Source organism: Protopterus annectens, chromosome 9.part0 (assembly GCF_019279795.1).
Source record: "Protopterus annectens isolate FY-2018-M chromosome 9.part0, PAN1.0, whole genome shotgun sequence".
In the NCBI taxonomy this organism is placed as follows: Eukaryota; Metazoa; Chordata; order Ceratodontiformes; family Protopteridae; genus Protopterus; species Protopterus annectens.
Window position 1 is genome coordinate 879,277,301 of NC_056743.1, and position 26,651 is coordinate 879,303,951.

Below are 26,651 nucleotides of genomic sequence, written 5' to 3' on the forward strand. Positions count from 1 at the left end.
CATTGGATTTTACATTTCCAACATTTACCTGTAAGCTCTGTTTTTTAGTGTTAGAAACTTGTATCATTGGGCACACCACTAGTACCATGACACATGTAGAGACTTGGCCAGAAGATCATCAGAACACCCCCCCATCAATATCTAACAATGAAGGCAACACCCATATCAAGTCACATTCTCCGAACACCTTGACATTGTCCCTCTCACTCATGGTTAGACCTATACCCATTGGCCATGATGGCACTGTAGCTTTCTCCACATCCACACTACAAATTGCACAGAGTGGAATACTGCTTACCTAGTTTGGGGCACCTCCACTTTGACTGATGTAACAGCTATAACTAGTGCCTGCTGAGGGAGATAAGTGGACTGCATCTGAAATACAGATACACACAGTACAGTGGGCTACTGGTGAAATATAGCATCATCCACTGTCACAAATGGACCCTGACATGTGAGTGGTTTTCTGCCTCAGCCAACAGATGTACAAAAAGTACAGTTGTGTACACTTACCATAAATGTAGATGTTCGAGTGTATTCACTGTTGCAGTCATTACATTTGGGTTATCTGCTTGCAGGTAGCCCTCAGTCGGCCTGATTATCAAAGTCCTGGGTCCTGCATCAGTTGCTGTCTCATCTTCTATGACTTCAGGTAGTCAGGGGTATAAAGCATGCAGCCAACGCCATTACATCAGTTTTTCTTGTCCCAGATGTCAAGTGCCCCCATAATGGGAAGCAATTATATATAAGGTTACACCTCCTACAAAAACACAAAAACACCAGAAAGCTTTAAGCATAGTAAGCAAGAATAGAGGTATAGTCAATAGAAGTCAGGGGGCTGGAGGGAGGGTAACCAGGACTGCCACAGTGAATACACTCGAACATCTACATTTATGGTAAATATACACAGCTGTACTATGTTCTTCGTGTTTCACTGTTGCAGTCATTACATTTGGGTAGAATCCCAAAGCTAAGGAAGAGGAGGAGGCAATTAGATAGCATTAGGACCAGCTATAAGGCCCTGCAAGACTGCAGCGGCAAAACCAGCTCTGGATTTAGAAAAAATTGGCATGTGGTAATGCTTGGTGAAGATATGTACAGAGCTCCAGGTAGCAGCTTCTAGGAGGTCTCTGGTAGGGACACCTCTGAGAAAGGATGTAGAGGTAGATGCACACCTGGTTGAATGTGGTCTTATCCCCTGTGGGGTAGGTTTTCCATGGTGCTTATTGCAAAAATGAATGTAATGACCTATCCACTTATAAATGGTTTGCTTTGAAATGGCCTTCCCCTCTCCCTCTGCAGCAAAAGCAACCAGCAGCTGTTCAGATTTCCTGAGAGGCTTAGTCCTGTCCAATTAAAATCTAAGTTGTTTGTGCATGTCCAAGGAGTGCAGTATTTGTTCCCCTTTGTTCTGTGGATTAGAAAAGAAGGTTGCAACTAAATAGACTGATTAAGGGCCACACTGGATACCACCTTGGGCATAAAGGAGGGATTGGTCCTGAGGGACACCCTGTCCACATGAAAGATGATGAAAGGCTCCACTGCCATGAGGGCTTGTAATTCAGACACCCTTCTTGCTGAAGTGATGGCTAGAAGGAAGGCTGTTTTCCAAGAAAGGAATTTCAACTCTGCATTTGCAGCTGGCTCAAAGGGAGGTAGAGTGAGTTTTTCCAATACAAAGTTAAGGTCCCAGGCTGGAGTAGGGGCTCTCCTGGGTGGTCTTAAGTTTTTGGCCCATCTGAGGAATTGCTTCAGCAGTGGATGAGAGAAGAGGGGTGGCTCTGTATTATAATGAGCTGAAATGACAAAGGCATGAATTTTGATGGAAGAAAAGGAAAGGCCCTTGTGAAGCATCTCAGTTAAGTATTGAGGAATGTGCGGTAAATTGGGCACAGCTGTATCCACCCCCTGTGTTTGGTTCTAGGAAGAGAATCTTTTGCATTTTTCAGCATAGGATTTTCTAGTACTAGGCCTCCTTGCCTCCAGAATGACATCCATCACCTGCTTACTGAGGAATGGTAACAGAGAGATCATGAAATTACCCAGGCTGCAAGATTCAGGGTTTGAAGCTGTGGGTGCAGAATCTGGCCCTCCTGCTGGGACAGCAGGGCAGGGGTCTGAGGCAGGTGCCATGATTCCAGAAGTGACACACTGTGCAAGAGGGTGTACCAGTGTTGGCGTGGCCAGTCTGGTGCAATAAGTATTGTCCTTTGTTTGTCTTGTTTGATTTTGGAGAGGAGAGGCAGAGGGGGAAAGGCATAAACTGATAGGTTTTTCCATGTGAAGGACAGGGCATCCACTTTCCAAGCTTGTCTGTGGGGAGTCCTTGTGCAGAATTTGTCCAATTGGTAGTTCTGAGGGGAGGCAAAGAGGTCTATCTCTGGGCTCCCCCATGTGTTTCTCAAAATGTTGAATATCTTTGGATCCAGTTTCCACTTGTGTGGGTCCATGAGACTTCTGCTTAGGTCATCTGCCAGTGTATATAGCTTGCCTGGCAGGAATTGAGCTTGTAGGTGCACTTGGTAGCTCAAGGCTGTGTTCCACAGAGCCATGGCTAGTCTGCAGAGAGGGTATGAGTGGTTTCCCCCCTGCTTGTTTATGTACCACATAACAGTGGTGTTGTCCATCTTTACCAATAATTGTTCTGGAAGAATGTGGTCCTTGAAGGCTGTCAGAGCATTCTGTACAGTTAACATTTCTTTTTGATTGATATGCAGGTGCACTTGCCTCAGGTTCCATTTGCCCTGAATGCACTGCCCTGCCAAGTGAGCCCCCATGCATAGTCTGATGCGTCTGTTGTTAGGGTTTGGGCGGCAGGGGGTAGAGTAAATAGTAGTCCCTTGTTTTGGTGGCAGGCCTCTGCCCACCAAAGGAACTCCATCTTTTAGACAAGGTATGATAGGAATCATTGATTCTAGGTCCTGAGAATGTTGACACCACAGCCTTTTTAGATACCATTGTAGTTTCCTCATATGCAGTCTTGCATATGGAATTAGTAGAATGCAAGAGGCCATGAACCCCAGGGCTTGCAGTGTTTTTCTTGCAAATAGCTGGGTCTTTGTGGCCAGTTTTTTAAGTAGGCTGTCAAGTGAACTTGTTTCTCTGGCATGAGGTAGGCCATCTGGGAAGTTGTATTCAAGCTTGCTCCCAGGAATACAATTTGTTGGCAGGGTACTAGATATGATTTCTTTTTGTTTATGGTGTACCCCAGAGAAGTTAGTAATTTCTTTACAAATGCCAGATGTCCTGGCTTTCTGCCTGAATTAGACAATCATCCAGTTATGGGTATATTTGAATATTTCTTTACCTGCAAAATGCAATGACTGGAGCTAGGCACTTTGTGAATACCCTGGGCTCTATAGATAAGCCAAAGGGCAGTGCAGAAAACTGATAGCACATGTAGCCTACTCTAAATCATAGGTATCTTCTGCAAGATTCCCTTATTGGGATGTGCAGGTAGGCTTCCTTTAAATCCAGTGTTGCCAACCAGGCATTTCTGCCTAGCATGGGAAGCAGCTGATGAAGAGTTAGCATTTTGAATTTTGGGATTACAAAAAAAAATGTTTATGATAGACAGGTCCAGGATAGGACGCCAGGAATTGTCTTTTCTGGGTACCAGGAAAAGTCTTGAGGAGAAACCTTGCCCCCATTCTTCTTCTGGGACAGGCTGAATAGCCCTGATGCTTAGAAGAGAGACAACTTGCTTTTGAGCCTCTGCCCACTGATTTGGGGGTAGGTCTGGCCAACCGTTTGGGATTGGTAAGGAATGGAAGTGAAATCTGTATCCTTGGGAAACTACATTTAAAACCCATTTGTCTTGGGAAATGAGTTCCCAGTTTTTTGCATGCAGGGCGATCTTTCCCCCTAAAGAAACAGACAGTTGAGCAGGGCTTGGAAGGTTTAAAGTTAAGCCATTGTGACAGTTTACCATAGGGCGGTGTCTTACTACTCCCAGCTTTGGAAGTGGGAGCCCCACACTGCTTAGCCAGTGAGTACCTTGGGACTGAAGCCTGGGTGTTCTGCTGGTTCTGGGTTTGGACTGAGAAGGCCTGGAAGAGGCAGGAAAGGACCAATTCTTAGAAGTCCAGTGCCTACTAAATCTGGGAGGCTGTACTTGCAGGAAATCTTTAACAGTTTGCATAGATTTAGCTTTTTCCTCCATCTTTTTAAGTACTTCTTCTTCTTTGTTGCCAAACAGCCAGTCTTGGTTTAAGGGAGCATCCAGCAATTTAGTTTTAACATGATCTGGCAAAGATTGCTCCTTAAGTCAAGCATGCCTTCCAAGTACAGACCCAGTGACAGCAGCCCTGCAAGATGTCTCTAATGAATCAAAACCACATTGCAAAGTATGTTTTCCAACTTGTTCAGCAGAATGCATTAAATCCTGTAATTCTTTATTTTCAGCACAGTCAGGAATCAACATCATTTTCTGTTTAAGCAATTCAGTAATATGCTGCTGATACTTTAACATATGAAACTGGCAGTTTTAGGCCCTAATGGCCAAAGTTGCAGAATTGTATACCTTCTAACTCTATCTGTCCAGGGCCCTGGAATCTCAGAGGGGGTAGGGTTTTTGGCAGTAGTAGCCTTAATGCCTTTGGGTCACTGTGAAATGGTCTCAGGATCCGCAGTAGGATTCTTAAAGAGGAACTTGTGAGAGTCAGGTACCCTGTAATACCTGTCAGGTTTTCTGAGAGCCGGAGGTAAAGAGTCAGGGGGCCAAGGCTAGATTCCAAGAAGGCATCATCTACACTGTCCAGTACAGGAGGGATAGCTAAAGGCCTGTGTTGAGGTAGAAGTAAGAATTCCCGAAGCCTCTTTTTGGAGTCAGAGTAATCCTGGCTTTCCCAGCGGAAATGCTCCCTAAGAGTATGCAAGGTTTCACCAAAAGAGAAATTCTCCAGAGGGGAAGACGACGGAATGGAGTCCTCTTCATCAGAATCCTCACAGGTAGATAAGGGCAACTCCTGGTCATCAGAGAAAACAGGAATTTCAGAATCCTGATCAGAAGAATCCGAAGGAAAATCAGTTCTAGGTCTCTTATTGGGAGAAGAGTGGCTTCCCCTGATTAGAGTAATAAGGTCTTCAGCCATTCTTATCATTTGTTTTTTTAGGTATAGGGGCCTGACCATGCAGTCTGGGCATCGGTTTTCTAGGCATGGATCGAGTTTTAGGCCTTGAAGAAGAAGATGGCATCAGTTTAATATGCAAGTCAGTAGGCCTGAATACACCCTCAGAATCTGGTGCCTGCAAAGCAGCTCCGGACCCATCCAAGGTAGAGACATCCACACGTTCCACAGTCGAAGAAGCATCTTGCGACATACCGGACTCCGAATGGGTCTGAGTTGAGGCCTGCGAATCTGAAGTAGCGGGTATCAGGGGCTACGAAAGCGCCTCACTGAGTACCGGCGAACTGGTGACTAGCTTAGGAGAAGTGTCGTCGGCAGCTTTGGACCTATGCGGTTTGTCTCTGTCTCTATCTTTGCTTTTTTTCGGAATGTCAGTAGTCGGGTGGCTTACTGAAGCCATTTCTGGATAATTGAACCGAGTACCAAAATATTTAGATGCAAAAATTAACCAAAGACGAATAGTTCGAGGTTTGAATAAGGCACAAAACCGAGAGCAAGGTACGTCATAGTCTAGGCCTAAGCAAGGAATGCGTACAAATGAAAATCTTTATGAAGTATTTGCTTTCCACAAGAAATACAATTGTTAACTTTTACTGACATCGTTTGAGAGCAAGAAAAAGGATCCCCAATGGGATACTTAGCTTAGTTGAAGACTTCGGATCTGAAACTCGAAAATGAAAATTTCGGGAGTCGGCCGACCGGCACTTGCGAACTGCATCTGCTTTGGGCACCGCATGGCAAGAAAGACTGATGTAATGGCATCGGCTGCATGCTTTATACCCCTGACTGCCTGATGTCATGGAAGATGAGAGAGCAACTGACGCAGGACCCAAGACTTTGATAATCAGGCCGACTGAGGGCTACCTGCAAGCAGATAACCCAAATGTAATGACTGCAACAGTGAAACATGAAGAACATCTGCAAAATAGGCAAAATCTGCAGATACGCATAGAAATGGAGCTGGTTAACATTGTGTTGGCCTTTGAGAGACACTGGAGGGCAGGGAAAAGGCTGTGGTTCTCTCCCCTTTCGTACTGGTTAAGCAAATGTCTTCCTCTGTAAGTGGAAGCAATATATATCAGGGGAAAATCTTGAGTATTCTACAGGCTGATACCTGCAATACATCCCATTTGTCCCTGGTCTGTATATGAAAAGTCCCTGTAGTTAGTATGATAACAGCTACACATACCTTGGTATCCGCATGTACACATATCAAACAATGATAATATAATGTCTCTATCCAATATGCAGCTTGTACCAGACCTGTTGGTCTGGCAACTGGCATGCTGTTTTCTACTGTCCAGCCAGTCATGTGGCACATTTGTGAGACTGCCAGTAGCGGTTATCAAATTTTGAATAACAAAAGTGACTGCTGCTGCAAACATTTTTTTTTGGTCTGGCAGTCAGAGCACAGGATTAAGCAGCTATTAATGAACTGTTTCCTGTGATCCACTCATCCAGGATTTGATTCTCTTAGCCTCTACTGCCTAACTGTGTGACTCTGAGCAAGTCATTAAACCAGACAAACTCCTGGCCTGAGTCTGAAAAGGTTCCATGGAGATTAGTGTTCTACCCTGGTCAACCAATACAAGTACAATAAATAAATAAAAGAAAACACATCTGCTTGCAACACCACAGGTTTTTTTTTGGTATTTTTTTTTATACTCAGATGGATCCACCTGCATCACTTCAAGCCTTCTGATTATGAATTTTGACTTGTCTTCCCTTATTTGCATATCATTATCTGCACACCATTTTTCTGCACCTTTTAGGCCACTGACCTATTCTGCTAAGTGGTTCTGTGAATTCCTACCTTTATCAAGTATTCTGAGTTTCCACTGTCGTGCAGCGGTTAACTTTGTCACCTCACAGCAAGAGGTTTTCCAGTTCAATTCTCAGCTGGATCGCCTTCTGTGCAGAGTATGCATGTCCTCCCTGTGGTCGAGTGAGTTTTAAAGACATGCAGGTAGGTGTGTGTGTATATGTATGCGTGCCTTCTGTGAAGTTTGGGAGCTAGTCTGGCAACTCAACACCATAAAAATCCCACTGCCAATCAATCTGTGGACTGGTGATCTGCTGTGGCCAATCCTAATGGAAGAAGCCGAAAGACGATGCTTACCAAGCATTCTGAGTTTTACTGCACGAACGCACAGCAAATGTCACTATAATTAAATACCCTACTAAATCTCTTCAGACTTTTCAGCAAGTTCATTTGCTATGAGAAATTAATCATATTTCTGGATTTAGATATTCCACTTTTCAGCAAGGTTTCCTTCTTACAACGTAAGTATTCCAGAAATGTCGTATTGCTCTGTGAATTATATTTCTATAGTTCCACAGTCAGACTTTTGACAACAGATATTTCTTCACTTCTGCAGATATGTTTTTCAGCTATAGCACATACTCTCTCTGCTATGACACAGTGTCATGTCAAGAGGCTTAACAATTAAACCCACCAACACAACACAATTTGTTTAGGTTCCATGAGGTATACACTGCATCTGAATTATCTGCAACTTTTTTCACACCACATGGTGTGCTAATCACTGCAGCTCAATGCTCACTAGCATTTAAAAATTAGTGCCTCATGTCTAAAAGGGTGCTTTCAATAGATTACTTGTGTTCACAAGCTGAGACAACTCTCTTAGCCGGGTCTTTCGAGAATACATCCCTCCCTCTCTTCAAGAAATAAAAAATAGAAAGAAACAACTTCTAAAAAAGGCCAGAAAATGTGTTATGAAAATACAGCTGATATACTGTATGCCTTCACTTCTTGGTGCAACAATTTCTTTATTATTACTATCACTAGAACATTGAAAATGAATGCATCTTTTCATCAAAAATGTCATTTGTTAACAGCATTTTCTTCCTCTGTCCTACTCTTTGTAAGAGCCTTTTGTTAGTCCACCACCTTAAATCCTTGCTACACTCTGACAGTAAAGTACATCCAAACTTATCTGCAAGCAAGAGCCCTTGTTTCCCTGACTAGGTAGGTATGGCACCACAAAACATTTGGTCTTGGAAAAGGATTTACCATAGCCTTTAAACAGCAGAAAGGCTCTTATGTGCTGCACTTACTTCCTTGGTATAGTCTGGTGTGGCTAAGCATGTGATTCCTTTTGACTAACTAAATCTGGACAGATTCACATGATGTAAAACAGGAAGCATACAGTACACAAAGCCCTTGAAAGCAGGCAAATATCTCCAGTATTCTTCAAGAACTTATGCTGTGGGTGTTGAAAAACTTGAAATGGGCATTTCATCATCTCAAATATGACATGATATTAATAAAGATTAACCTCTTAGTGAGTAAAAAGACAAGAAGCATAAAGCAACAAGTGACACAGTAAATATGCAGTCCCCCAATCATGTTTAGAAGTTTTACAGTAATTGTATAGAAAGCTACAACTGCAACTAATTTAAAATTTCACTTTTTAGATTAGTAATACATAAGGAAACACGTTATGATATAAACAAAACTAGATTGAGCATTTAAAAAGCATACCTTTTCCACTGCAGGTCTGGACACTGCAGCTGTTGTTTGGAACCAAGGTGGGAGTGGAGACTGGAACTCGAAGATGTGATGTGATCCCTGAGGTTTGTTCTGAAGGACTTGAAGAAAGCTGCCCAACAGAGCCAAGTACCTGGCTATTAAAGTCCTGTAAACTGGGAGTAACATTAGTGCTTGCATTTACAGAAGTTATAGCCTCACTGCTAGATGCTGGCAATATGTCTGTCACTGGAAGGCTTGGTGTGGCAGAGTTATTAAATTTGTCAGATATTACACCAGTGCCATCGCTGCTGTAGCTGGAATGAGGAAGAACAGGAAGGCTGGCACAGCCTGCAGTATGACTGCCTGTGTTACCACTTAATGGCAAAGATGGCGGCTGAAATAAATTAAGCAATGATGAAAGAGACTGGTTTGTGGTTAGTGAAGGATTGACCCGTTTAGTCCCTAAGGGATCATCCTCCAGTTTTACTGAGCAGGAGTCAAGTGGTGGAAGCTTGCCTGAAACTACAGACATGTACTGAGAATGTTGTGCAGTCTTCATCTGTGGCTGCTGTTGCAGAAGTCTTTCTGTATCACCTGCAGATGTTTCGCCTTGTAAACACTCCTCATGCTGGGAACTACTTACCTGCGATTCTCTGAGAATGCTTAAAACATGTGGAGCATGCCGTCTTCGCCGTCTCTTTGAGTGTTCTTTCTGTTTAGCAGAAAGCTTCTCTGTGAAGGTCTTCCCACTCTGAGAGTTGACCACAGATAGCAGAGCATTAGAGTTCAAAGAAAATGTCTTGTGCAAAGTGCTTGTTATATCCATATTGCTACTACCATCACTGCCACCACCTTCAAGTTTGTTTTGGTTTGCTAACTGGGCTTTAGCTGCTGCAGAAAGCAGTTTACTGGCAGGAAAGCAAGCTGCATTATGTTGACTTAAGACAGGACTCAGAGGCATTCCTAGAAGCCCAGTCTTCTTCTTTTCATTCATACCTCCTAAAAATGCAGGCGGTGTATTATTACTTTGGTGGCTTAAGGCATTATTAGTGGCCAGTAAAGAGTTTGGAGAGTCCTTACATTGGTGAATCAGCCCTTCAAGTACTGCTTTAGGGCTAGGAGGTACAGATGGCTTTGGAGATCCCAGAGATAATGGTGACTTTGAACTAGACTTGAAGGTGCAGGCAGCTGACAAATGTCCTCCTGATAAGTAACCACTCTGCTCTGACGAGGCAGATGAATGCCTTGACCTCTGTGGTGACATCTCACTGCTGCCTCCTGGGGAGGACATTGACGACAATGTAGTGGAAGGGGAACCTAAAGTGTTATTCCTTGGCAGAACATTACCATATAGTTCATGGCCAGCTTTGACGAGAGGTGATAAAAGATTTGCTGAGGCTGATGTCAGTGGAGACGGAGCAAATGCATTTGAAGATGGTGATGGAGACTGCATGGTTGAGGTGTTAAAATAAGGAGTGGTCTGGACAGATGACCTGCTTCTGATGGTGTCTAACATTCCCAGTGGATTAGTTTCATAGTTAAGTGGTGCAAGTTGGTTCATATTAGAGTTACTATCTGAAGTTTTCAGAATACTGGAGAAAAAATTATTGCTTGGCACAGACCTGTAGGAAGCCTCATTAACTGAGGACTTAGGGGACAACTGTGAGGCAACTTGGTTGTTTAAAGCATATGTAGAATGAATCTGGGAAGACAAAGGTAAGTTCTTATTCTGCTGAAAAGGAAATGTACAAAGTTCTTGTGAATACACAGAATCTATTTTCAGGCAAGTGTCATGATTTCTCTTCGATAAGACTTCTGTGTTTGCAGTAGGAAAAGCACCTTCCACAAAAGATGCCCGATGCCTAGAGAATGAAGATTTCTGCCCAGGGCTAAAGCTACTTCTCCTCTCCCTGGGGAAAGAAAAACTGTGATGCTGCTTCTGGTCTGATGACAAATCTTCTTGAATAGGCCTTGCTAAACTGACAGCCTTGTCCATCATGAACTTTGAGAAATAGTCCTTTTCCAGTGGAGAAGGTCTGGTAAACAACAATGACTGGGGTCTGTTTACTGAACATACTGTATCTGCTGGTGAGGTCAGATTTGAAGTTCCACCTAAAAATAAATAAATAAATAAAACTCAGTTGGTCCTCTGCAAATCTACAACCTACTTGCAAACTTCATGAAGCCGCTGAAAATACGGCCTTCTGTAGAACAGCTACAAGCAGCAAGTGTACCAACAAACGTATAACAGAAGGATCGTATTCTGCTAGTCCACCTGTAAGATAACAAAGACAGCACTTTGATTCTGATGACACAGAAAAAAAAAAAAACTTCATACTGGAGAGGCAAAAAACAAAAATGTGTAAATGCTCTCCAGAGAGTATGAGTCTTTTAGAAGTCACCTTCGGGACAAGAAGAAGTGACTAGTATTAACTGTAGTTATACAGTCTCAAAAATGTAGAAGTACATCACTCATTTTAAAACCCATGCATGGTTACAAGGCGAAAGCATGGCATCCAATAACATTTTAAACTATAAAAACTCTGTGGTCCACTGGACAATCAGGATTGGCTCTCACAGATCATAACCTCTTTTATGTATATTAAGCATTTTCGACATGGATTTCCTGAGACAAATTTTTTTAGCAGCCATGTCTTGAACATATAGTAAGTTGGCTGTGATTGGAGATCCAGTCATAATTGTCTACATATTACTTAAAGCATTTATGCCACATTTCTTAGGTTATTAACTGTAGTATATTAGATATCTCAGATACTTATACTTGAATTCTTCACTTGAATGATAGCTTAAAAGTGCAGTTATTACAGCCTGACTTCTTGTATCAGTCAATTTCTAAACTTTAGAAAACTCGAAACAGCAACTTACAATCATCAATAAAAGAAAAAACAAACTTGTAAAAAACAAAAACAAAGCCACGGAACCTTGCTCCAGCAGAACAAAACACTCGAAGTAAATCCAAAATAAAGCTGAACGCAAATTTTATTATTGAGCGTTTTCGCCTTGCTAAAATAGCTTGGCTTCCTCAGAGATCAAGTAAAAGTAATTAATTAAACAGGCTTAAATACTAATAGGAAGTGATGTCACTGAATAGCCATTTTTAAAAAACATCATAAAAAGCATATACATATATTTATAATGCAAAACAAATTAATTCCCTAAAAATGTAAATATTACATTCTAAGTAGTCTATAATAATGGACACGCCATCTATATAAAATAAGTTCATAAATCCAAAAAGACAAACAATGAACATTTATGTCTATCAGCTTATTCATAAAACTTTTATAAAACCTATCTAATAACTAGGTATGTATCAATTGAAGGTGTGCCAGAACAAGCAAATCCTGTTATTCATGTCAAAAAGTCAACGTAAATAACTTCTTAATTTTAGAACAGGTGAAATATTACAATTTACATTTTATATAGATGGCGTGTCAAGCAAGGTTCCGTGGCTTTGTTTTTGTTTTTTACAACTTACAATCATCAGGCAGATACACTCTTTACACTGGAAAACATCTCTACCAGCCTTGAACTACAGTCTTTCTAGAAATGAGTATGACATCATAGGATCTCTTGGATTATCATGGTGATATCAGTTATACATAAGAGTTATGCCCTACCAGTTCTATATGCAGAGAAATGTCTGGCTAAAATAACATACTACACAATTAGGTGACTCATAATTCTAATACAGAAAAATAGTCTTTCCTTACATTTTGACTACTTTTCCAAATTAGACCCATGGATTCTCTCAAAAAATGGTCACTACTCCTCTACAACTTTATTCTGCATGCATTGCTCTCACAATTTCAATTTTTTTCTATGTAAGTTGCTCCTATCCTTTTCAAAAGATCCCACTTCCAGTTCTTTACCCCAGTTAAAATATTCACTACTTCAAATACAGTTGGTTTAGACTTTGATTTCCATTACCTAGTATTTTTTTTGTAACTACCAGAATCAAACTTAAAAAGTACCATGTCTAGGCAATTCAGATCCTGTATCCCAGCATAAAAAAAATCATTCCCTTAGTTACACCCATTTGCTCACACATTATTTCTAACAGAGTACTCTGTGGATAATTTTTAAAATCCACCAAATCATTACATTCTCAAAACATATGTTCCCAGTTACTCTTATCTTCCCCATCACATCTCCTACATTTGGCATATACCTGAGGAAAAATGCTATGGAGTCTGCTTGGGGTATAAATATACCTATGTAAACACTCACAAGCAAAAGTCCTAAGCCTTCTGGAATTTGTTCCATATTTGGGAGCCATACATATGTCCTCCCACTGTTTCCTTGTGAATTGCATTTTCCAATCTCTTCCCAATCTTTTCTAACCTCCTTATAGCTTTCATGCAATATCTTATATGACCTATGAATTACCCCTTATTTAACAGCATCTTCTGTTCTACATTCCAGACAGAGCAGGCTCTTCACTTAGGATTCCCTTATCCCTTTCTCTTTGTGTAAACTCTAACAGTAATCCCTGGTAGGGAAGGCAGTCTCTAGCCTACAGTCCAAACATCTTCTTGACCTCATCTCACTATTTCTTTTCCCTCTCTAGTTATTTGCTCCCAAATACTTTCACTCCTTTGCCAGTTTTCTCCAGTAAATTCTTGTCCCCATTTACCTATTTTCTGAACCCCTAACTGGTGTCATCCTTATTGGCAAAATCTCTGCATAGGAGCAATAACTATGAGGGGTAAAGAGTGTGAATCTGCTGAGGGTCTAACAACCTTCAAATGGGTTCTGGGAGCATTTCCCTGCAATGAGTGAGGACTGACTTCAGTGTAAATGCCAAAATAAAACTGGGATATACGTGGATGGGCAGGATAATGACTTTAGGTAAGGAGTCACAGTGGTGTTGCCATCCTTGGGGAATAAAGTACAGCTGTGTGATAAACTCGCCGCAGCAGCAAATGTTTGAAATCAGGGATCACTGCTGCAGTATTATTCAAAGTATTTTAGACTTAGCTTCCAAACACACAGACATCTACTCATCCAGCCTGATTTTCACAGCTTTGTGTGTCCTGACAGCTGAGTTCCCCTCAATGCTGCCAGCATCAGTAAGAAGCCAGGAGGAAAAAGGGAAAATAGCTGAAACCATCTTTAGTTTTCTATGTGAGTGGAAAGAGAGTTAGAGCATAACAAGTGTACTTATTCTGCAGTTGCTGTGGGAGAAGACTGGCACTGCAGTTAAGGAAAACGAGTCAAGATTCCCAATCTAACTGGAGAAAAACAGAAGCCTCTGAGACTAAGAACTTGCTGTAAGAGGGTAAGAGAGTGATAAGTAGGGATTGGGGGCTGGAATTTATACTGCAATAGTGTAATGTTCACTGTACACAAACATCTATTGCCATGAGAGCTTATCACACAGATGCACTGCACTCACCACAGATACGACTGATTCAGCAGCACTCATGACAGACAGGAAAAGCACTATAGCAGTTGGAGCCCTGACCACAAACCTAAGATGAAGGATCTAGCAAACCCCTTTAAACTGTAATGGCAAATTCAGCCCTACTTCGACTGTACGCATATAGACTGTTGAGTCTTGAAAAAAGTATATCAAGGTTCAATTGACTGCCTCACAAATGTTTAAGTTGAAGCATTTCTAAAGACAGCTGCTGTACTGGCTACCGCCCTTGCGAATGGCCGACTTCGAGCATAAGAAGTAGATCCATATATATATATATATATATATATATATATATATATATATATATATATATAGACACACAAATAATATTTTCCTACAGAAATATAGATGAATTTGATTTCTGAAGCAATGACAAATTAATACACATATATTTTTGATAGCAGTTTCACTTGCAAAGTGATGACAAGTCATATAACCCTCTCCCCAAAAAGGTATAATGTAAAATTTCATATTGTGCCAACATATGTATGATTTTATGTTGACCCCATTTACCTGTGTAAAACATTGGAAATATGCATATTGATGTGAAATTAACTGAATGCCATTTGCAGCAAGGATATTGTGAAATTGTAATAACAGATTAACACTCAAAGTCAACACAGTGTTTTGCCTTTACTTAGTTTGTAGAATGTCATGAAAACTAGTTTAAGCCCTAGGCACCCAGTCTGACGCAGACATGTCCATTCTACTTTGACTGTGAAGAGACAACTTAAAATGCCCACAAACAAAAACTGTGATGACAGTGAATTCATATACATCTAAGTTCTGTCCCCCCTCCCCGTAAACAGAGACACTGCTCATGCCAAGCTAGACCAAAAACTGTTTAACTAAAAGTAAACAGCAGCAGGGGTCAGTCATTTTTATTTGTAAACTCTTTCTGTATCCATCAATTATAGCCATTTTACTGGGAATGCAAAACTCAGACGTCTGATTGTGATAAAAAAGTCACCCTGATAATCTATTTCAACTTGTTCTACTCAAGACAACAGCCCAGCCAAGCCAGATCAATGACTCTTTAGCTATCACTGAATCCCAGCAGAATCAGTCATTTTCATCCACAGATAGCCTCAGCACCTATCAATTATGTATGTTTTACTGACTGTGAAAAAAATATAATAAGGGCCATAGTAATGCATTTCAACTCTTTTCACAGAAAACATGCAGTAATCCTGCCAAGGCAGATCATTAATTATTTAATAGTGATCTAACAGCAGCAGAGGTCAGTAAATTTCATCCACAGGTCACCCAGTACCCACAAATTATAGACACATTTTTGACTGAGTGCACATCTGATGTCTGTGTGTGATCAGATAAAAACAATTGTCAAACAGTAGCATATTTGTTACTTCAGCATCTAGAAAAGCATTTAAAGAAAAGTACAGTTGTATACATTTACCATAAATGTAGATGTTTGAGTGTATTCACTGTTGCAGTCCTTACAAAATGGGTTATCCAGCTCCCGGTAGCCCACAGTCGGCCAGAATACCAAAGTCCTTGGTATATGACGTCAGCTGCCTTCGGTTTAGGCCTGACGTCAGGACATCAGGTACAAAAGAAAGCAGCTGATGCCATTTCCTTGGTTTTTCTTGCCTTAACTGTCTGGAGCTCCCCAAAAAAGGTTAGACCAGGAAAAGAAAATCCGGTCTGTGCCCTAGGAAAAAGGGGGATGGAAGGGGGGCAGGACTGCAACAGTGAATACACTCGAACATCTACATTTATGGTAAGTGTACACAACTGTACTATGTTCATCGTGTTTCACTGTTGCAGTCCTTACAAAATGGGTTGATTCTCAAAGCCCAGGAAAAAACAAAAGGAAGGAGAAACAGCCACTGTTTAAGGGTTTGTAAGGATGCCCTGCAACACTACAGTGGCAAAACCAGCCCTGGACTTAGAAAACAAGGGTAAAGTGTAATGTTTAGTGAAGGTGTGGACAGAAGTCCATGTAGCTGCTTCCAGTATGTCCCTAGCAGGTACACCTCTTAAAAAAAGTTGTTGAGGTAGAGGCTGCCCTAGTAGAATGGGTCCTAATACTCTGAGGAGGAACCTTGCCATGCTGTAAGTAACAAAAGTGAATACAATGAGCAATCCACTTAGAAATGGTCTGCTTTAAACTAACTTTGCCCTGAGCTCCAGGAGCAAAACTGACCAACAACTGATCCAACTTTCGAAAAGATTTAGTCCTGTCCAGGTAAAATCTAAGCTGTCTATGCACATCCAGGGAATGCAGTAACCTTTCCCTTTTATTCTGAGGATTAGGAAAGAAAGTGGGCAGGTGGATAGACTGGCTAAGAGTCAGGCTAGAAACCACCTTAGGCATAAAGGAGGGATTAGTTTGAACAGAAAGCCAATCCACAAGGAAGATGACAAAAGGCTCTACTGCCATTAAGGCCTGCAGCTCAGAAACTCTTCTAGCTGAAGTAATAGCCAAAAGAAAGGCAGTTTTCCAGGAGAGAAACTTTAGGTCTGCTAAGGCAGCTGGTTCAAAAGGAGGCAGAGTATATTTCTCAGGTACAAAATTGAGATTCCCAAGCAGGAGTAAGTGCCCTTCTGGGAGGCTTTAAATTGCTAGCTCCCCTGAGGAACTGCTTCATCAAGGGATGAGAGAAAATGGGATGCTCAAAAGAACAATGAGCAGAAATAGCTGAAGCATGGATTTTGATAGAAGAAAAGGAAAGTCCACCATTAAGCAAGCCTGCCAGATAGTCAAGAATAATAAGAAGAGTAGGTTGATAAGGGTCTTCCCCTCTAGTCTGCATCCAAATGGAGAATCTTTTCCACTTATCTGCATAAGATTTCCTAGTACTAGGCCTACAGGCATCACGAAGGACCTCAACCACTTGTTGGGAAAGGTTTAAATTATGAGCCAAGCTGCCAAATTCAGAGTCTGAAGATGAGGATGCAGAATCCCCCCCCCCCGAACCAAGAGATCTGGTATCAGGGGAAGATGCCAAGGCTGAGATTGGGAGAGACTGTGAAGTAGTGGATACCAATGTTGTCTGGGCCAGTCTGGAGCTATGATAATGGCCCTTGGTTTTTCATCCCTTATCTTTAACAGCACTCTGGGAAGAACAGGCAGAGGAGGGAATGCATAGATCGAGAGCTGTGTCCAGGGGAAGGACAGATCATCCACTTTCCAAGCTTTGTGGTGATGATCCCTGGTGAAAAAGGTTGGAAGAAGGTGGTTGGTTGGAGATGAGAAGAGATCCACCTGGGAAGTGCCCCAATGCTGAATGATGGGATAGAAGATGGTCTTGTTTAGTTGCCACTTGTGAGGATCCAGGACCTGCCTGCTCAACCAGTCTGCCAAGGTGTTGAGCCTTCCTGGAAAAAACTGAGCTATCAGATGAATGCCCATGGAAGCTGCTATGGACCATAGTACCATGCTTTGTCTGCACAGGGGGTAAGAGTGCATCCCTCCCTGCTTGTTGATGTACCACATGATTGTGGTGTTGTCTGTCCTGACCAGAACAGTGCCAGGAGAGAGAAGATGTTCGAAAGCCATTAAGGCCTGCCGGACTGCCATCAATTCCTTCAGATTTATGTGCAAATGAACCTGTTGAGTCTTCCAAGTCCCATGAATGCATCTGCCCTCTATATGTGCTCCCCAAGCGTAGTCCGAGGCATCAGTGGTGAGAGTCTGGCTGGCAGGAGGTGGACAGAAAGGCAGGCCTTTGTTCTGTGCACAGGCTGTCGCCCACCAAAGGAACTCCCTCTGCAGGCAGGGAATCAGAGGAAGTATCAAGTCTAAATCTGAGTGTGTTGACACCAAAGATTTTTGAGGTACCATTGTATTTTCCTCACATGCAGTCTGGCATATGGAATCATCAGAATACATGAAACCGTGAATCCTAGGGCTTGCAGGAATTGTCTTGGAGAGAGCTGGGTCATGCTTGCCAAATTTCTGAAGTAATTTGAAAGATCCATTTGTTTCTCTTGAGGGAGGAATACCATCTGGGCATCTGTGTTCAGGCTCGCTCACAGGAAAAAGAGGTGAGAAGGTTCTTTACAAAGTCCAAGTCCTTTAGAAGTTGCTCTGGAGAGTTTGCCTGAATAAGACAATCATCCAAATAAGGGTAAATTTGAATGTTTCTTTGCCTGCAAAAAGCAATGACTGGAGCCAGGCATTTGGTAAAAACTCTGGGAGCAGTAGATAAGCCAAAGGGCAGTGCATAAAATTGGAAGTGTCTGTTCCCCACCCTGAAGCAAAGGAACTGCCTGCAGCTTTCCCTTATTGGGATGTGCAGATAAGCTTTGTTGAGATCCAAAGTCACCAGAAATCCTTGGCCAGCATTGCCACAACTGCTGAAGAGTGAGCATTTTGAATTTGGGAATAACCAGAAAAGTATTTAGAATGGACAAATCCAGAATTGGGCGCCAGGTGCCCCATTTTTTGGGAACCAGGAAAAGCCTTGAGTAGAAACCCTGGCCTATCTGTAGTGCAGGAACTGGCTCTATTGCTCCCGGGTTTAGTAAAGAAGAAACTTGTCCTTGTGCAAAGGCACATCCAGTAATTTAGACTTGACAGGATCAGAAAGGGCTGTTTCCTGAGCCAAGCATGTCTTCTAATGACAGAACCAGTGGCTGCTGCCCTGCAAGAAGCCTCCAAAGTGTCGAAACCAAAATGTAGAGAATGTTTAGTGTCAAGAGTGGCAGAATTCAATAAATCATGCATGTCCTTACTCTCCAACAGGGAAGGAACACCAGCAATTTTAGCCTTAATAGCCTCCAAAGTATGCTGCTGATACCTAAGCATATGAAAAAGACAATTAACTGACCTAATAGCCAGGGTGGAAGAAGTATAAACCTTTTTACCCCATCTATCCAAGGCCCTAGATTCCCTGTCAGAAGGAACAGGATTTTTAGCAACCATGGCTTTAACACACTTAGGGCCCTGAGCAATAATCTCTGGATGAACAGTAGGATTCTTGAAAAGGAACTGATGAGAATCAGGAACTCTACAATACCTGTCAGGCTTTATAGGAGCAGGAGGAACAGAATTAGGTGTCAAAGAATTCTCCATAAAAACATCATCAACAACTTCCAAAACCGGAGGGATAGCCAAAGGCTTATGCTGTGGCAAATCCAAGAATTTCCAAAATCCGTTTCTTAGACTGAGGATAGTCCTGACTTTACCATTTGAAAAGCTCCCTAAGAGTATTCAGAGTATCTCCAAAAGAAAAATCTTCTGCAGGGGAGGCAGAAGGGATGGAGTCTTCTGCATCAGAATCCTCAAAACCAGAAAAAATTGGACAGTTTCCCTCTTCATCAGCAGAGTTGCTGGACACCTCAGAGTCTGAGGCAGAGAAAGCTTCTGGGGACAATTCCCTAATCCTTTTAGAAGGAGGTGGCTGAGAGCCCTTGATAAGGGTCAAGCGATCACTAGCCATTTTAACCATCTGAGCCTGAGACATTTGAGGGGAGGCAAACGCCTGCTTAGGAGTAGATTTTCAGCAGGATGGCTTGCTAGAAAGCCGGAGGGACTCGGGAAGCCTAGGCACCATAGAAGTCTGAATCAAGGTCGTCTGTCTAGATATGGTCTCCGGGTGGAGAAAAGAGGCCTCAGAAGCCAGCGCCTGCATAGCGGCTCCAGATCCATCAGAGGCAGCGACTGGCAGAGGGTCAGAAGATGAAGTGGAAGCCTGAGGTATGGAGAAATCAGAAAAGGTCTCCGCAGACGCCTGCTGCTGAACATCTGTGGACTGCAGGGGCACTCTGGGCTGACAACCAACTTAACAGGGACGTCGTCGACTAATTTGACCCTAAGCTTGTCGCAGTCCTTTTCCTTGTGCTTCTTAGGAACATCTGAAGTCAGGAGATCAGAAGATGCCATACAGACGAACCTAGGCCAAACTCCAAAATACTTGAACAAAATCCTAGCTCTATGGCGTATGGTACGTGGGCTGAAAGAAGCACAGAGAACACAATTAGGGACATCGTGCTCAAGGCCCAAACAAGTAATCCAATAGGAGTGAAAAACACAGTGCGGAATCCGTTTTCCACAGGCAAGACAGTTATTAACTTTCTCTGACATTCGTTAAACCAAGAAAAGAGGGTCCCCAATGGGGTATTTATCTGAGGATGTCTTCAACTAAGCAGTCGGAATACAAAAAGAAGGTACTCGGCCGACCGGCACTCATGCAAAATGCTTCTTCTTTGGACTCCATGGCAATAAAGACTGAGGAAATGGCGTCGACTGCCTTCTTTTGTACCTGACGTCCTGACATCAGGCCTAAACCGAAGGCAGCCGACATCATATACCAAGGACTTTGGTATTCTGGCTGACTGTGGGCTACTGGGAGCCGGATACCTCATTTTGTATGGACGGCAACAGTGAAACACAATGAACATGCACTATTTTCCAAATAAAGATGAACTGCATAAATGAATCCAAGAAGGACAATGCAGTGAGAAGGCTGGGGTAATAAAATAGTACAGTTGTGTACACTTACCATAAATGTAGATGTTCTAGTGTATTCACTGTTGCAGTCATCATATTTGGTTTATCCCTGCCAGGTTAGCCCTCGTCCGGACTGAATACCAGAGGCTTAGTATTTGTGCGTCAGCTGCTGTCGCTTCACGACTGACGTCACGTCATCAGTAGTATAAAAGTAAAGCAGCCAACGCTATTACATCAGTTTTTCTTGCCCTAACTGTTAGGAGGCCCCAAGTGGGAGCCAGGATATGGTGGAAGAACCCCACCAGTAGAAAGTAAATATCAAAAGGTTCCTTGTAAGGGGAGAGAGAGAGAAGAAAATGGGGGTGGAGGGAGGGGAACCAGGACTGTAACACTAAATACACTCAAACATCTACATTTATGGTAAGTGTACACAACTGTACTATGTTCTTGGTGCTTCACTGTTGCAGTTATCACATTTGGGTTGATTCCCAAAGCTGAGGAAAAGGGTGGAGGCAGTCAAGGAGACTAGGGGCTGGCTAGGATGCCCTACAACACTGCAGTGGTAAAGCCTGCCCTGGATTTGGAGAAGAGAGGCAGATGGTAATGCTAGGTGAAGGTGTGAACAGATGTCCATGTGGCAGCCTCCAGAATGTCCCTGGTGGTGCAGAGGTGGAGGCTGCCCTGGTAGAGTGAGTCCTAATCCCCTTAGGGGAGGTTTCCCGTGTTGCTTGTAACAGAAATGGATGCAGTGTGCTATCCATTTGGAAATGGTTTGCTTGGATATGGCTTTGCCTTCTGCCCCTGCAGCAAAGCTGACTAGCAAATGATCAGTCTTTCTGAATGATTTACTCCTGTCTAGATAGAATCTGAGCTGTCTGTGCACATCTAGAGAGTGCAGGATCCTTTGTTTTGTGGGTTAGGGAAAAAGGTGGACAAATAAATGGATTGGTTGAGAGCCACACTGGACACAACCTTGGGCATGAAGGATGGGTTAGTCCTGAGGGCCTCCCTGTCAGCATGGAAGATAATGAAGTGCTCTACAGCCATGAGTGCTTGTAGTTCGGATACTCTTTTGGCTGAAGTGATGGCCAGAAACAAGGCTGTCTTCTTCCAGGAGAGAAACTTTGCTGAAGATGCTGGTTCAAAGGGGGGCAGGGTGAGCTTTTCCAACACAAAGTTTAGGTCCCAAGCTGGAGTAGGTGCTCTTCTGGGTGGCCTCAAGTTGCTAACCCCTCTTAGGAACTGTTTGATCAGAGGGTGTGAGAAAAGTGGGTTCTCAGTGTTGAAATGAGCAGAGATAGCAGAGGCATGAATTTTAATAGAGGAAAAGGACAGACCACTGTGTAGCAGGCCAGCTAGGTAATCCAGGATGAGAGGTATGGAGGGCTGTACCATATTGGATCACTTAGCCTGAATCCAGGTGCAGAACATTTTCTATTTGTCAGCATAAGACTTTATAGTGCTAGGGCGTCTAGCCTCACGTATAACATCTAGAAAATGTTTACTAAGATTGGCAGACTGATCAGTGGTCAGGGAATAAGCCAGGCTGGCAAACTGAGGGTCTGCAATTGGGGATGCATGAATTCTCCTTTCCTCTGGGACAGGAGGGTTGGGGTTTGGTGGGAGATGCCATGGTGGCCAGTGGAGACAGGCTGTGCAGCAGTGGGTACCAGTGCTGACGAGGCCAGTCTGGAGCAATCAGAATTGTCCTTGGTTTTTCCTCCCTTATCTTGAGCAGTAACCTGGTAATGAGAGCTAGTGGGGGAAATGCATAGACCGAGAGGTTGACCCAGGGGAAGGATAAGGCATCCACGTTCCAGGCCCTGCAGTGAGGCTTCCTGGTGCAGAACTTGCTGAGCTGATGGTTGGAGTGGGAAGCAAAGAGTATGACCTTCGGGGTGCCCCATTTCTGAGTTATTTCAGTGAAGGTTCTTTGGTCTAGCTACCACTCATGTGGGTCCAGAAGATTTCTGCTTAAGTTGTCTACCAAGGAATTTAGAGAGCCTGGCAGGAATTGTGCTAACAGGTGTAGTTACATGGCTGAGGCTGTGTGCCAAAGGGTCATGGCCAGCCTGCACAAGGGTAGGAGTGAGTCCTTCCCTGCTTGTTGATATACCACATCACAGTGGTGTTGTCTGTTTTGATCATGAGAGCCCTAAGGAGAGAAGGGCCTGAAAGTTGTCAAAGCGTGCTGGACAGCCATCTCTTTTTGATTGATGTGCAGATGAATTTGCTGTGGGCTCCATTGGCCCTGTATGCACCTGCCGTCCAGGTGTGTACCCCAGACATAGTCTGATGCGTCTGTGGTGAGGGTCTGGGCAGTGGGGGGTGGTGTGAAAGGTAGTCCCTTGTGGGAGCAGGCTGCTGCCCACCAAAGAAAATCTTTCCTTAGGCAAGTTATCATTGGTAAAAGAGTTTCCAGGTCCTAAGAGTGTTGACACCAAAGGCTTTTTAGATACCATTGAAGTTTCCACATATGCAGTCTGGCATATTAAATGAGTAGAATGCAAGATGCCATGAACCCCAGAGCTTGCAGGATTTTCCTTGCGGATAACTGGGGTCTGGTGGCTAGTTGTGATGAGTAGGCTGTCAAGTAAGTTTGCTTTTCTGGTGTAAGGAATGCCATCTGGGATGCTGGTTTGCTCCCAGGAATATAATCCTTTGGGTGGTACTAGTTTGGATTTCTTTTTGTTGATAGTGTACCCTAGGGAGGTCAATCGGGATTTTAGAAAGACCAGGTGCTTGAGCAGCTTTTCCTGACTGTCTGCCTGAATTAGGCAGTCGTCTAAGTATGGGTACATTTGTATATTTCTTTGTCTGCAAAAGACAATGGCGGGAGCCAGACATTTTGTGAAAACTCTGGGAGCAGTAGATAAGCCAAAGGGAAATGCAGAGAACTGAAAGTGCAGAGACCCTGCCCTGAAACGTAAACATTTCCTGCATGATTCCCTGACAGGAATGTGGAGGTAGGCCTCTTTTAGGTCTAGGGTGGCTAGACAAGCATTCTTGGAGAGCATAGGAAGTAGTTGCTGGAGGGTGAGCATTTTGAATTTTGGTATTACCAGGAAGGTGTTTACAATGGATAGATCGAGGATGGGGTGCCAGGTGCACTCTTTTCTGGGTACCAGAAAAAGTCTGGTGTAGAAACCTTGGCCTATCTGTTCTGCAGGAAGGTGCTCTATTGCCCTCATGGAGAGCAGGGAAAGGACTTGCTTTATCGCCTCTGCCCACTGATTTGGAGGAAGACATGGGAACCCTTTTGGAGATGGTAGAGTGTGGAAAGAAAGTTTGTATCCCTGGGACACTATGTTGAGGACGTAGCGGTCGTTGGTAATGGGGGCCCGTGTGCTTGTGTGGAAGGAGAGTTTTCCTCCTAGGGGCAAGTGCAGGTGGGAAGAGGGACGGGGTGGTGGAGGAGAGTAATTTTGAGTTCTTACCATGAGTGGGTGGATTTGCACTCCCTGGTTTTGAAGGGGAGGAACTCCATTGCTTTGATCTCTGCATTCCCTGTGGCTGCTGTCTGGGGGTCTGAGCTGAACTGACTTGGAGGGGGGAGGAAAGGACCAGTGTTTGGAGGGGCAATGCCTACTGAACCTGGGTGGCTGGACCTGTAGGAATTCCTTAGCTGTCTGCATAGATTTAGCTTTTTCTTCCACCTTTTTTAAGACCTCCTCTGCCTTGGTGCCAAACAAGTTGTATTTGTGCAAGGGTGCATCCAATAATTTAGATTTGACATGGTCTGGTAAGGGTTGTTCCTTAAGCCAAGCATGCCTTCTAAGGACAGACCCAGAGACTGCTGCCCCTCTAGGATGTCAAAAACCACAGTGTAAGGAGTGCTTAGTTACCTGACTTGCAGAATGCATTAACTCTTGTAACTTTATTTTCTACACAAGCAGGAAAGGATGATATTTTTTGTTTGAGGAGTTCCATGGTATGTTGCTGAAATTTTAGGATATGGAACTGACAATTTACTGCTCTGATAGCAAGAGTAGCAGAGGTGTATACTTTTTTAACCCATATATCTAGTGCTCGGGAATCCCTATATGAGGGGGTGGGATTCTTAGCAGAAGTTGCTGTAATTCCTTTAGGCCCTTGAGAAATAACCTCAGGGTCAGCAGTAGGAGTTTTGAAAAGAAATTTGTGAGAGTCAGGGACTCTGTAATACCTGTTAGGTTTTCTGGTAGCAGGAGGGAGAGTGTCAGGAGTCAAACTAGATTCCATGAAAACATCATCCACAACATCCAGGACAGGGGGAATGGCCTGGGGCCTGTGCTGTGGAAGGTCTACGAATTCTGAGTCTCTTTTTAGACTGAGGGTAGTCCTGACATTCCCATTGGAAATGCTCCCTTAAAGTATGAAGGGTTTCCCGAAAGGAAAAGTCCTCAGGTGGAGAGCATGAAGGAATGGATTTCTCTGCATCAGAATCCCCATAAGCAGAGAGGGGCTGCATGTCTTCATATTCAGATGCATCAGACTCCTGTTCAGATAAAACTATTGGGGACAGATCTCTTTTTCTTTTGGAAGGGGTAGCTTGGCTTGCCCTGATCAGCATTATATGGTCTTTCGCCATTTTAAGCATATGAGACTGAGTCAAGGAAGCAGGTGTCTAAGATAGGGTCGTCAGTTTCTTGGGTGTGGTTCATACTCTGGGCCTTAGAAACTTGGTAGTTTTCAAAATAACAGTAGACGCGAAAGAAGTAGTTGGTTTGTGTCGAGAATCAGTAGTGCGAAGTACTTCCTTGGAGCCAGTGCCTTCTCAGCAGCTCCAGACCCATCCAAGGTAGAGACAACTGCAAGACCCTTAGTCAAAGAAGATTTTTGTGGCATAATGGACTCCGAAAGGGTCTCAGTAGTGGCCTGCGAATCCACAAAAGTGGGCATCAGGGGCTGCAAAAGCACCTCACTGAGGACCGGAGAACTGACGACTAGCTTAACGGAAGCAGTAGGTTTGAACCTGTGCAGTCTCTGTCTTTATCCTAACGTTTTTTCCGAAGATCTGCTGTCGGACAGCTTACCGAAGCCATATCGGAATTCGAGGACTGTGAGCGAAAATATCTAGCTACAACAAGGGCCCGACTACGTATAGTTCTGGTGTTGAACAAAGCACAAAAGCGACAGCGAGGAACATCAAGGTCTGGGCCTAAGCAAGTGATGCAGTAAGAATGAAAGTCTTGGTGTGGTATTTGCTTTCTATCTACAGGCGAGACAATTGTTAACTTTTTCTGCCGTCAGTTAGAGCAAGAAAAAAGGATCCGCAACGGGGTACTTAGCTTTAGAAGACTTCAGCTTCAATTTGGAAGACGAAACTCAGGTAGCAGCTGACCGGCACTCGTGCAAACTGCTTCTACTTCGGGCTCCTCGGCAAGAAAGACTGATGTAATGGTGTCGGCCGCCTTACTTTATACTACTGACGACCTGACGTTTGTCCTGAAGCGACAGCAGCTGACGCAGAAATACTAAGCCTCTGGTATTCGGGGCGGCCGAGGGCTACCCTGGCAGGGATAACCCAAATGTGATGACTGCAACAGTGAAACACGAAGAACATCAGTCAAAACTAACGAGAACAATTTAGTGACAGAAGCTTCTGCAGCACAATGAAGAAAACCAAATGACCTACATAACTGTGTGATTTCAAGTACATCTGTAACTACAGAATTTAGTGGCATTATTACTAATATACCTACAATAATGATGAATTTTTCCAAGTCCCTTTAGTAAATACAACTGCAGCATTTAATGAATCCCTGCACACGAAGCGATATCACAAAAACAAGTCAAACACCATTCTACACAGATTGTCTCATTGTATGCATACTTTGACTGAGAGGGTCTGACATACTGGCTGACTATCCTGACAGAAAAATGTGCATGCTAAGCCCCAAGATTGCCAATCATCTGTACAACACTGCAGGTGTACTTTAGTGATTTTGACCATGTTGACCTGTGATCCCAAGATGTCTGACTTTTAATTTTATATGGATCATACGGACACAGGTAGGAATCAGCTTGAATTAAAGCTATGTCCCACTCTCATTTTGCTATAATTTGCAGCACCATGTATGACAAAATGTCACACATGGTGCTGTAACATCTGTGGCAAACTGCCTAAGGCACTATTTTAATTAAAAAAAAAAAAAAAAAGGATTAATAATATAAATAAATGAA

At 43.2% G+C, this 26,651-nt stretch overlaps 1 protein-coding gene across 1 annotated transcript in view; it reads right to left on the bottom strand.

Annotated features, from left to right (window-relative positions):
• Positions 1-26,651, bottom strand: part of MBD6 (methyl-CpG binding domain protein 6) — a 613,628-nt gene that overhangs the window by 134,336 nt on the left and 452,641 nt on the right. Inside the window, exon 6 of the mRNA XM_044083610.1 lies at positions 8,635-10,734. Coding sequence (XP_043939545.1) covers positions 8,635-10,734 — 2,100 coding nt within the window. The remainder of the gene's footprint in view (positions 1-8,634; positions 10,735-26,651) is intronic.